This window comes from Micropterus dolomieu, linkage group LG01 (genome assembly GCF_021292245.1).
Source record: "Micropterus dolomieu isolate WLL.071019.BEF.003 ecotype Adirondacks linkage group LG01, ASM2129224v1, whole genome shotgun sequence".
In the NCBI taxonomy this organism is placed as follows: Eukaryota; Metazoa; Chordata; class Actinopteri; order Centrarchiformes; family Centrarchidae; genus Micropterus; species Micropterus dolomieu.
This window is the reverse complement of record NC_060150.1, coordinates 4,980,298-4,993,188: the sequence shown is the minus strand read 5'-3', so window position 1 is coordinate 4,993,188 and position 12,891 is coordinate 4,980,298. Positions and strand designations below refer to the sequence as shown.

Genomic DNA, 12,891 nt, shown 5'->3' with positions numbered 1-12,891 from the left:
AAATACGTTTTCTCCTGCTTGAGTGATATTTGATTATAATATACAGCTGACTAACCAAACTGTTCTCACTCCGAAGTTGTCGCATATGCTACTGATAAGCTGAGGCTTAGCAGTAATAACAATGAAAATTCGTGCAGTTCTTCACCTGTAGCTCAGGAGGTAAAGCAGGTTGCCTGTTAATCGGAAGGTCGGTGCATCCATCCCCGGCTCCTCTAGGCTGAGTGGCGAAGTGTCCTTGGGCAAGATACTGAACTGCCTCTGGTGGCTGTGAATGAGTGTGAATGTTAGTTTGTGTTTGAGCACTTAGGCTTAGTGAGTGAATGGTGAATATGTAGTAGGTGACATCAGATCCCCGTCACAGACCACAGAAGCGCCAAAAATTAGTGCTTTGCACCCCCACAGAGGGGGGAAATTTATTTAATTTATGAATGAAAGTGTGAAAGTTCTGTCACAAAACCATGTTGTTACGTATCTTCTCGATATTTTAACTGGGTATACGGAAGTCCATGACCTTTCCTAGTTGGTATACGGCGTATACCTGCATTGTTGGTTTAAACTCTTCATGGGATTTGTTGACAACAGGAAATAGAATATTAATAAGTATAATACTTATAATAAGTATGTTACATTAATTCCAATTTGAAGGTGTTGACATGGCTGCTGTCGGCTGAAGATGGACTCCAAGGCCAGCCTCCCATCTCTAACCATGTGGAGGAGGTAAAGGAGCAGTTCCACACACACGAGGTGAGAGTCAAAGAAGTGAAGTCTGTTGCTAGTTATGCTATATGATCAGCTTTTTTTTGCCCTTAACAGAGCGTCCATTTAATACGACGCTCTAAACACCACTTCATGCATGATGTAAAGTTTTCGTGTTGTCATGTTTACCTGGCACAAACATTTATCCCTTGTGAGCTTGACATATTTTTTAAGTTAATCCTCCAGTACAGAACTTTTGTCTCCCCTTCTGGCAGTGAGAGTAATTACCCAATCACTGTCAACCAGTGCTTGTGATGTATGCCTAGAGGTGAGCTCCGTTCCAAGACAATAATCTATTATTAAGGTAGGTTAGGTTTTTCCACTATAGGCTGTGCTGTATGCCTAGTAGCTGCAGCTACTGAGTCGCTATGGTTGCTCCAGAGCCATGTAGAGGGAAAGTTGTGTTGACATGGCATTGACAGCATAGATTTTAGTAGTTATTTGAATGCATTCAATGTTTGAAAATTATCTACTCGATTTCTTGTGTGAGAAATTGAGTAGATAGGTAAAACAAATTTGTCAATTTTCTATTCAATTAACTTAATAATTTGCGTTCACTTAACAAAAGAAACACGCCCCGTTACAACAAGAGCTGTGGTGTTACTAAGGAACACAAAAATGATTGTCTGTCTTGACATAAAATGGCCAAAATGTTACATTTGTATTTTCTAATAATATATTTATAGTTAAAGCGTCATCACATTTAAAGGTTAACAATAAGGTCCATTATTACAAAACCTAAACTACATTTTTAATGGTAGCTAGGTCATTCCTGGCTATTGGTGACTTTTAAGTCCCCAGGAAGTTACTCTAAATATTGTACTTGAAATAAATGAGAAGGCTATTACAAAATGCTATTCTTATACATTGAGGTCTTCTTCATAACATCAACACAAAATATTGCATGTAAAAACATATATTTTAAATTTAAAAACCTTTTTGAGGGAACACACATTCCTTTTTACAATGTCCCCAGAGTGATTTTTCAGTTTCAATGAGACACATTTGCAAACAAATTCTAAATAAATATAAATATAACTTTATTATTGTATGGTATGGATTAAGTTAAAATCTATTTAATTATAAATTTATATCAATGAAAAACATATTATTATTTATTATAATTTACTGTGTCCCCAAAATTGCGTTCCACCCTGTTAGTTGGTAGTTAGTATGGTTTTTCGCCTTCTCCACAAAACAACTTCAGTTCCCATAAATCCACATTCAGGAATTACATCACCCTATTAGTTGAGCAATCAAAGAAGCAAATAGAGTTGGACACCAACTTTCTGTCTGCTTTTTTTGCAAGTTTTATGACGTTAACTTGTATGTCCTAGTCTTGAATTTCCACCCTGTTAGGCTAAATTATGAAGAAAGTAAACCACATTTTTCAAAAATAACAACCATGCTTGATAGCTACACCAAAGTACTATGTATTTGTGGAGAGCTATCTTACTAAAGTTTGCTGTCTCACAGAGCAATGGCTGTTATGTTTGGAACAGGGTGGAACATAACAGGGCACATTTTAAAGAATCTATTACAAAAATGCATATAAATGCTAATAATCATTAAATTGTCATTTAAACTGTTCATGTAATTTGCCAATATATATTAAAGGTAACACTTTTGATAGTATTGATAGTTTGAAGGTGTGCAACTGATCACACCTTCTTGTTTATAATCAGTTAATATTCATTTACACAGTGTTTGGATAGGCAGTAACATATATTTTGTATGTGTTTAATATCCTGTATGTTTAAAAAAAAGTTTAATGCATTTTCTATTAATTTAAAATGTTGTGTGAGTTAATGACAAAGTTACTGTTGAAACTAACTGAGAAATTTTTAGTCATTCCACCCTGTTAGTAACATTTCTTTTTTAAAATAACTTAAAAACCATGTTAAATGTTTTGCATGTTTTTATGTTAATTTGTATCGTTGAGAAAGATCAACATAATACATATGTTTGTTTGTGCACATTTCTGCTATAATTCAACATATTTTGGTAGAAAATTGACATTTCTAAGTAAAAAAAAAAAAAGTCTTGTAACATGTAATTTACCTCATAAAATGTTAAAAACTTGAGAATTTTATTATTTTTTTCCCAAAACGTTAGCACATCGAAAAGTCACCAATAGCCTGGAATGACCCAGCTGCTCAAATGATTTCCCTATAAGTCAGTGTTGCACAGACAAAACCCAGCCAAAAAAACATAAAGAACTTAAAGTAATAGCATCCATCAATCAATAATAACAACATACCAGATCCAGTAACTAGGAAAACTGTGTAGTTAGAGAAAAGAATGAGCCTGCCTCTTCTGCACTGGTGGGCTCGGCTTGAAAATACTGCAGTAATGACTGTAAAGTGGCCCATCACCAAAAAACTGTCTTTGCTGTTTGTTGGTGGAAGACGAACAAACATCTGAAAAAGGCTGCACAGCATAAACTGTAACAAACAACTTTCCAAATGTTCTTTTAGGTATTTTAGCTAATTCCTAGGTTCCCTAAAATAGGAAGACGAGGTTCCCATAGGTTCCTAATCGCAAAACAATCCAGTTGTTGTAACTTGTTTTGAATTGATGGGTGAATTTTTAAGTTGTTTGTCTGCTTGCAGAGCTGACACAGCGCTGAGCAGCTGTTTTAAAGCTAACTGTTAGTGTTGAATTTACTCTGATGGATTTGGACTTACAGGACCACTGGCTTACTATCGACTCTTGTGCTCTCAAAATTAAATTAACCCTGGCCATTTTGCTGTGTGAGACCATGGGAGGATCTTATAAGAGTTAAGTGCTCTGAGAAAATAGATTAAGCACTAAGGTGAGAGGTGGAAATGCATTTTGAGAGCAGTTGAAGTAAATGGGAATGGGACATGCAGTAGGAGTAGTGATCGTAGGCACTCCTCTGCTGTTGGAGGGTTAATTTGGTAAAATGAGTGGAATCATTGGGGATCTGTGTGTGAAATGTTTCGTTCTGTCTCTCACCAGGGATACATGGTGGAGCTGACCACCCACCAGGGCAGCGTGGGGCGGGTCCTCCGGGCCGGCGCTGCCCTGCTAGGGGAGGGCAACTTGAGTGAAGAGGAGAACTCGGAAGTCAGGGAGCAGATGAACCTCCTGAACTCCCGGTGGGAGCACCTAAGAGTAGCTAGCATGGAGAGACAGAGCAGGTAGATACTCTATTTCAAAGATTTTTAGGTCGGCCTTTCTGTTCTGGTTACGACTTTGTTTCAGACTGAAATATATCAACCGCTTTTGAATGGATTGCCATGAAACGTGGTACCAAAATTGTTCCTCTGATGTCCCCTGACTTTTCATCCAGCCTCACCATCAGATTCAATTTTTGATGTCTATTATTTGACTGGACTTTTAGTGCAGGTGCCTGTCCGTATGTGTTTATGTCAAACCTCAGCCTCTAACTGATCCCAGAACTCGCCGGAACTCAATTTCTTGCTGTTAGTTTCCTTCACTCCTACTTCATTTTCATCTTGTCTCTGTACATATATGAAGGAACGCTAAGTTCCTAAAGGGACTAGCGCAAGTATAATTATTTTTTAAAAATGTTAATTTAAGACCATGTCAAAGTGCAGTAGTTACACTTGGACACATTTGGGAGCAAAATTAGTTTGAGATGAAATGATAAAGAAATAACTATAGGGTTGAATCTAATAGGGTTGTGTGGTTATGTTCTCTCCAGGAACTGACTTGTAAGTATCTGGAAAAATTAGTTCTTGCTCTTCTAAATGTATTAATCAATTTGGAAAAAGATAAAGCACATATCTGAAATGAATTATTAAGAGTGGGAAAAAAAAAGGTCAGAAAAGTGAAGGAGTACAAAAGTTTTTACGAAACTGCGTCTAAGTTTAATGCGTAAAGACTGTGTTGCCTTTTGGTATGTCCAAGACAAGTGTAATGGCTGCACTCAAAACGACAGATCATGAGACTGCGACTGTTCAAGAGAATAGAGACCTAGGCCAGATATAAAGGTTCAAGTATAAATAAATCCAGTAGGACAAGCAACGGATGTTTGTAACACAACAGCAAATTTGGCAGATTAGATAAAGCCACAGCCCCAATGAGTTTTGGTATCTGATTGAGAACTTTCCGCAAGCCACGCTCTTTAATATTCCTAATATATTGTGACGTAATAGTCAGAGATTTATGACAAGTATTTGGGAATAAAAGCCAAGAGACTCTGAAGACGATAAAATTACTTAGGAGAGATGTGTCATTTTAACAGAATGTATTCATCAAACGATAGATGTAGATATTCACTCAAACACACACAAATTATTTTAATCTTATCCAACGCTAAACTTCATAGAATAGCACAGCCCAACATTATTTCACTTTCTTTTTTCCATCTTAATTTAGGCCTATGACTAAAGGTTCATCTTTTTGACACAATGAATGAAGATCCCACAGTGGCCAACATTCATGGATACAAAGAACAGCGGCAGTTCTAATTATGGTGAATCCAATGATAACTGACACCGAGCCAAATTTAATTAACTGTTCAGCTATCTCCTTTGATAATCTTGTTGATTCAAGCACAAAGCTGTGCAGACATGGCCTTGACTGCCAAATTCCTTTTAGACAAGACAGCAAGGGTCTGTAATAATGCATTGGTGAATATAAGAGCAGGAGAGGTGGCTTTTACCTTTTCCACCAATTAAATTAGCAGTAGTCACTGCTTGGGGCATCAACGTGTTCAACCAGACCTTCATCTGCCCGCCTGAACTGTTCTTGAGATAGACTCTGTTTGTGATGATGGCCGACCCTCCACTGTATCGACATGAGACTGACAGCTCACTGAATTGCCTGTCGCTCCCAGACTCCACGAGGTCCTGATGAACCTGCAGCACCAGCAGCTGCAGCAGCTCACAGACTGGTTGGACGTGACGGAGGCGCGGATCAAGAGGATGGGGGCTCAACCGCTGGGTCCTGACCTGGAGGATGTCAAGCACCAAGTGGAAGAGCACAAGGTGGGCAGCTGCTGTTTTTTTTTAAATGTGGCTTAGCTAATCCAGGCTTTCTGTTTTTGCACGAAACATATGCAGTTTACAAAACAGATTGACCTTCATAATTCTTGTATTAAAGTGTTTGTAAGTTTGAACATTCTGTGCAAAACACAACAAGTGAAAATAGGAACCCTGTATGTCCCAGAACAAGCTTCGCAAACCTAAACTCCCTCCCTCTGGGCTGGACTCGGGGCTTTTTGACTTTGCAAACCTATTACATGCACAAAAAGATATATATAGGTAGAGAGTTGTTTGAAGTTTGTAGGTGAGGGTATGAATGAGTATGAACAGGTTGAAGAGGAGTTGAAAAGATTGCAAGATGGATGGACGGTTCAAAACGTTTCCTGGAAGAAAGCCCATCAAAAAGCGTCCATAGGATGAAAAGAGTTGAGCACACCAGTAGTTAGCCCTGTTTATGACTTGTGTCTGCCACAAAAAGAATCTTTCTTTCTGTAGTTTAACTTCAGCTGTTCTGTTTGCCACCCACTGTTAAGGAAATATAATTGAAACATGGTTCTGTTTTGAACTCCTTTGGTCTTACAGGAAACCAGCAATGCTTAGCTTCTCCTGCTTCCAGCTGCATTCTGACTAAAACTAGGTTGTGTTTTTCCTGTTGTGCTATGATTCTGCTTGTGTTCCTGTCTCGTAGCTCCTGCAGGAGGACCTGGAGCTGGAGCAGGTCAGGGTGAACTCTCTGACCCACATGGTGGTGGTGGTGGACGAGAGCAACGGAGACAGCGCCACTGCCGCATTGGAGAGCAAATTACAGGTAAGGACACGCGCGCACAGTATACAAACCTACACAAACACACACATCTGTGTTCAACATGCTCACATTGCTCACACTTTGCTGATCACACAGAGCTTTGGGGAAGTTTCATAGGAAGGCAAATACCTCTAGGCTAATTTTCATCTCTCTTAAAATTATTTCTGGAGTTTCTCTCTCACTCTCTCTCTCTCTCTCTCTCTCTCTCTCTCTCTCTCTCTCTCTCTCGCCACTCACTGCTCCCTCATACTTTCTCAGTGGGAGTACGCGCAGCAGATGCTGGTTGTTGTTTCTTCGGGGCAAATAGATTGAATGGGAGATAGTTTCGTCTTTGGTGTTGTGCAGTAATTAGACCTTGTCAGCGAGATGTGCTTGGGCTCTACGTGTGTGTTGTAGCTTTCTGCTGATTTTGTTTACTCTATAAGTTATCATCACACAGACTCCAGCTAGGAGCCAGACTTTGCTGCCTGTTTGTGCGGTTAATTCTCCACGCTTGTCTTTGCCTCTGATGTATGGGCCTTAGTTTCCCTTGTTAACTCCTATACACTGTAAAGAATAAAGCAGAACTCTATTAAAACTGCAGCTGGTGATTTCCACTACTTTCTAATGCACCCGCCTTAATTTCAGTATGCTGCCCCGTGTTCAAGCACAGTCGCACCTGTTACTGTCTTTGTCCAGGATTCCGTTGTTGGAAGGTATCTCACCCTGAAATTGACTATCTGATACAAGGATATTAGATAAACAAGGAGACCAGTTTCTGTGGCGCCGAAGCGTTCACGCACTTCCCGACAAGCTGCAGGCTCGCTATTGTGACCTCAGATCTCCTTCTGTGGAAGAGAGAAGATCCTTTATGTTCTTGGATCAATAAAGAATTGTTGCATTAAGGTTTTAGCTTTGCGAGTTGAAGTAGAGCTGGTTGTGAAAGTTGCAGTAAGGTTTTTCCTTTTCCTTTTTAAATCTCTTCAGAATCTTAATCGTTTGGATACAAATATATTATTAAAACGTCCAAATTGTGATTTTAATTTGTCATCGTTGAACAAAATGTTTGACAACCATTGTTGTGATGTTCTTTTCCATAGCCTTTGAAAGCTACTTTACATCTGAAGATCATTACTTTCTCTGATCACCAGCCAAGTTTCCTTCCAAATATAGTGCAAAATTCATTTCTAAAAAATCGGCAAAAGAAAATGTGGTTCGTGTGTTTCCATTCACCACTATTATGTGAATATTACTGAGATAAATGAACAGTTGATGGTCACGTGCTTAATGTACAGATTTATTTGCAAAGTCTGTTTCCACTTTGTTTGCATTGATACAACTTTTCTACCTCCGCCAATTGTAAAAATGTTCTTGCAATTTTTAGCCTTTTTTATTTCTGGCCGTTTGGCTCCGCTTTTTTTGTGTGCCAATTGAAAACAAGTGGATGGAAAAGCTCTTATTTTTTTGCCTGCCGTCTCTTTCACACCTGTAGTTAGGTTCACGTAGGGGGGGAATAAAAGATGTATTGTTGTTCTGATCGGTTTCATGTTCACAGTGACAAATGAGCCAAGAGCTGTAAAAGTCATATGGTCACGGGTGGAACAGTTTTTGTTTTAATCAGGAACAATCTCATCACTCACATGCTGACAAGCATATATGATAGTAAATCACCAGATTTAATAGTAATGTATTCCATACTAAAATCACATTTCTGCTATCACACAGTCCTGTGGTCACCCTGCTTTGCTTTTCACACCACACTTGGAACCAGACCCTCCTTTTCAGGCGGTCTCGGCACAGTTATTTGATTTCTAGATTCCAAAATAGCCTAAACAAACCACAGCAAACAAGCAGTCCAATCAGGCAGGTTAGACATTAATTTTTTTTCTCACCCTTAAACTCGAAGGTCATTTGGATTTGAATTACTTACAAACCACATGCAAGTTAAACACATGTTTTTTTGTGTGGAAATATGTGTAAGAGGACTCTGTTACATGTCAATACAAGTGCAATATAATTATAAGCTGCTACAGGTGTTTTCCTCTGTGTATCCTCCTGATATGGACGAACACCTCTGTGATGATCTGTTTTGCACTTGCATCAGATCCGACAGACTACAGAGATTACATTTCCTGAAGTGTATGTTAAAATTGTATCTGGCTTCAGGGACCATGATTGTGATAATCCATCCATGCACAAGGAGAACATGAAATAGAGCATATTTTAACAGCGACATCAAACTGCAGTTTCCAGACTAAGCTGCATATGATCATAACTGAGATGGAGAGCTGACTTGGTGGAAAACAGGAAGTTGATGCGAGGAGAAAAGAAGAAGTCATGGTGATTTCATCTTGGGAATTCAATCTGTTATCTTTGGAGAAGGTGCAATCAAGCCAGCAAACGGAAATTTGGGCAGAGCTGGCGATATGCATGAACAGTAAATGAGGACAGTTGAATGATTGGACACGACTGAATCTCTTCCTTGGGGAGAAAAGGTTTGAGGAGTTGTGGATAAAAGTAAGTTGCTCTGTAGTGAACGCAGATGAGCTGAAACTGAAAATCTCTTCTCCCACACTTGAATCAGAAAACTCCTTCCAAAAAATGGAAATAGTCATTTGCACAAATATGAATGACAAGGCTGATGGGGGTATCATGAATTCACAATGTCGAATTAAGCAATTACAATGCAGAAAACATTTTGTTTGTGTTGCATGCAAAGTATAGTCACACCTAACATCATTAGAAACCTAATGCTACTTCAGGTTTGACTTTCTTTTAAATTTCTGGATGTTTGCTCGCTTTGCTTTGTTTCCTGCAGTGCTGTTTATTACTACATACAAGAGATAAATAGATGAGAGAGAACTTTGTGTGCCGGCATGTTAAAATGCAAACAGAAGGTGCCTTCCCTGGTTTCTCCTCACTGTTGAACTGTCACTTGATTAATTACAGGCCATTCATCTTAAGATTAACCTGCTGAGCCTCTCTCTCCACGTCTGTCTGTACCCGCTCCGTTGTCTCTCGCTTTTTTTTTCTTTTGCATGTCATTGTCTTTTCATTTCCTTTCCTCCCTCACTGCCCTCCCCTCTCTCTGTCTCTCTGTCACTCTGATGACTTTGTTCAGTGGACACATTGTGGGTTTTTGTCTTTGCCAGTTAAATGGAACGGAAGAGTGTCTCTCCCATTTTACTCAGCTAACAGCCAGCTGCCAATACGCCGATACAATGGAGTCAGGAAAAATACACTTTTACAGCTCAACCCCTCTGTGTGCATTTGTGTGTCAGTGTGTGTCCTGCATGCTTTAATACACATACTGTGTTCAGATCCTTACGAAGGACGAAGTAAAAAAACTCAATATAACAAATATAACCAACAGACAGAAAAGAGCAATGGAAACTGTATGTTGATTAACCTTTTAGTCTTTCTTGTTTGGAGGCTAATAAGGACAATAATAACTTCAATTCTATAAGTAATACCACGTAATTTATAATGTTAAATTATAATGAGAGCAGGTTGTCTTTTATCCCAGGGTTGGTGGTTTAATTCCCAGCTCCTCCTGCAAGATACTGATCGCCAAATTGCTTCTAATGGGCAGGCCAGTGCCTTGCGAGGCAGCTCCTCCATCATCAGTGTGTCTGAATGGGTGAATGAGAGGCAAATTGTAAAGCACTCTGCCTGTAAAGGTAGAAAAGTGCTATATATAAGTCCATTTACCACATACTTTGAAAACCATCTGAATTCCTGTCGGTTTGAATGACCCCTTTTGAAATTTCCAGAAGGTGGTTTGAAGTGGTGCAATTTAAAAAAAATAAAAAAAAATAAAACTTTAAGTTGTTTTTTCCCCACAAATTCAGCTAAAAAGCGTCCAATATTCAAACAGCTATATTTAAGCTGCTGAGTCACTTTCATATAATATAAAATTCAAGTTGCTCAAATTGGGTTGGTGAAGTTCAGACACCAAAATGCAAGAGGGATTTGAACACCCATCCATCAAGAACATGCACTCAGGCCTGAATGGAACGGATCTGTCCTATCAGGGTATGTTCAGAGAAGTTCAGATGAGCCGCTAGAAGAAAGATGTACTTTAATTTTAATATTTGGATTTGAAATAAGGATTTAGAATTTATAAGATGTATATATGCATACCCTATTATGTATTTTTAAGCTGCTGCTATATGATCATTTTAAAGTATTTATCAATGTACACTATTTGTCAGCAATTGTAACTTCTCCTATGGATATATACACATGTTCTATATTATTACAACTGTGTTTACTATGTTGTCATTGTTATACAGCAGCCTCATAGAATATATAGGCATTTTGTTCTTGTCATCTCTGAATTTCATGCCCTTCCACAATCATGATCAGCTCTGTCCCTCTGGCCTGAGAGGAACGAGAATAAAACTACATTTTCTGGCAGCTAAAAAAATTTAACTGGCAAGTGAAAATTTGAATCCATAAGAGTTTGAGGCGATGTAATGAAAATGTTCCAGTCCCTCGGGAGAAATGATTCAAAAGGATTTTCTGTATTAATCCAGACATTAGTTGAAGATTTATGTGCGTGTGTGTGTGTGTGTGTGCATGCAGGTGCTAGGTGACCGCTGGGCAGCCATTTGTCGATGGACAGAAGAACGCTGGATTCTTCTTCAGGAGATTTTACTGAAATGGCAGCACTTCACTAATGAACAGGTATGAGCGCGAGTCTGCAGTTGTGTGTGTGTGTGTGTGTGTGTGTGTGCGGAGCTGAGGCAGGATCACAGCAGTATTTGCTGCATGTATAATGAGATTAGATCATCCAGATCGTGTCTACACCCACATTCTGCAGGCTTTAAGAGAAATGTTAAGCTGAAATAGACTTAATATTCATAGAGGGACAGTAACAAAAAAAATTTCTGTAACTGTGGAAGATACCAACTTGTTTTGTCTAACTCAGACTGTTGAAGTCTCACATTAACTTCAAGTTTAGAATACATTAGAATACATACAAGCAAAGAGGACTGTGTAATTTGTCCACCACCGCCATCTTTTAATAGCCAGTATAAATATCAGGCAAAAACTATTTCAGTGTCCATGTGGGCATATGTTTGAGGACATATTTCAAAGGATGTGAACCTTCCATTTAAGAGGTGTGTGTGGCCGTGTTACATAGTTGTTTTATGTGACGATGGTGTGAGCAAGAAGGTCAACATGTTGAGCCACTTGTGAGATTTTATGGTATCATGTTGTATGGAGTGGTGTTGAAGCAAAGATGTGAAAAATGAGCCAGAGAAGTGTAAGAAATACAGTGGCATGGCTCTAGGGATGGCACTGCTGGTCTGTCATCGCTTTTGTCCAGATCGAAATGTCTCATAAACTGTCGGATGCATTGCCGTGATATTATGATCAGACATTCATGTTCCCCTCCGGATGAATTGTAATAACTTTGGTGATCCCTTAATTGTTCCTCTAGCACCATCATCAGGTCAAAAAGGTAATCTCTCTAATACTTTGGTTTATGGCCAAATCAAAACTAATGACATTCCTATGAGCCTCCGCTGTACTTTGTGTTTAGTGCTAATTAGCAAATAAACATCAGCGTGTGACTTTCATATTAGAAATTATTATGATCATTCTTTCTTCCCTTTATCAGCATCTCTGCAGTTGATATTTTTAGCCAAGGCAGACTTTGTAAAGGAAATTGGATGTGTCATGATATCCGATTTGCTCATGTTCTGTGATGAATTGCGGAAGCTAAAATCACACCATTGGATTAAACACGATTAACTGATCAGCCTTGATTAGAAGACCAAAACTGGATTTGCATTGCTGCCCTTTGAGTTACCCTTTGATTTATTAAAAAATGATCTTTATCAGTATTATTTTGTATTATTTAAAGCCAAATATACATTTATTTATTTTTTACGTATGATATTTTAAGAGATATTATATTTTTTATTCAATAAGACTGTAATAAAATCTAGATAATTCTGTTTTTGGATGCTGATGTCTTACTGTTTAAAGGTCTTTGTGCATTCTGTATATATTTACATTGTACCTGTACCTTAATATGCCCACCATGTAGAACTAGGGGCATCAGGGGCCCATTTCATGAAGTGTGATTACTCTCTAAGTAGACATTCATCATGAAATAACCTCTCCTCTGTGTTTTCTAATGAGGGATCGTTGGCTACAATGGCTTCGAGACATCAATAAGAACCAAATTTAATTTGATAAATTATTCAAAACATCAGGAAATGCAGTGAATTCAATTTCCCACGTTCTCTGGCTAAACGCTTGTTCAAGTGCCACCCCGGGCTCCGGTTGCAAATGAACTGTCCATGCACTGATATAAATATTCACATTGCAACCCTGGGCAGAGGGAGAGATGCTGTCACA

The 12,891-nt window shown here is 38.7% G+C and overlaps 1 protein-coding gene across 1 annotated transcript in view; it reads left to right on the top strand.

The window, feature by feature from the left end:
* LOC123973950 (dystrophin-like) overlaps positions 1-12,891 on the top strand; it is a 66,380-nt gene that overhangs the window by 36,730 nt on the left and 16,759 nt on the right. The window contains exons 10-14 of the mRNA XM_046054355.1: positions 646-744; positions 3,739-3,920; positions 5,585-5,735; positions 6,421-6,540; positions 11,104-11,205. Coding sequence (XP_045910311.1) covers positions 646-744; positions 3,739-3,920; positions 5,585-5,735; positions 6,421-6,540; positions 11,104-11,205 — 654 coding nt within the window. The remainder of the gene's footprint in view (positions 1-645; positions 745-3,738; positions 3,921-5,584; positions 5,736-6,420; positions 6,541-11,103; positions 11,206-12,891) is intronic.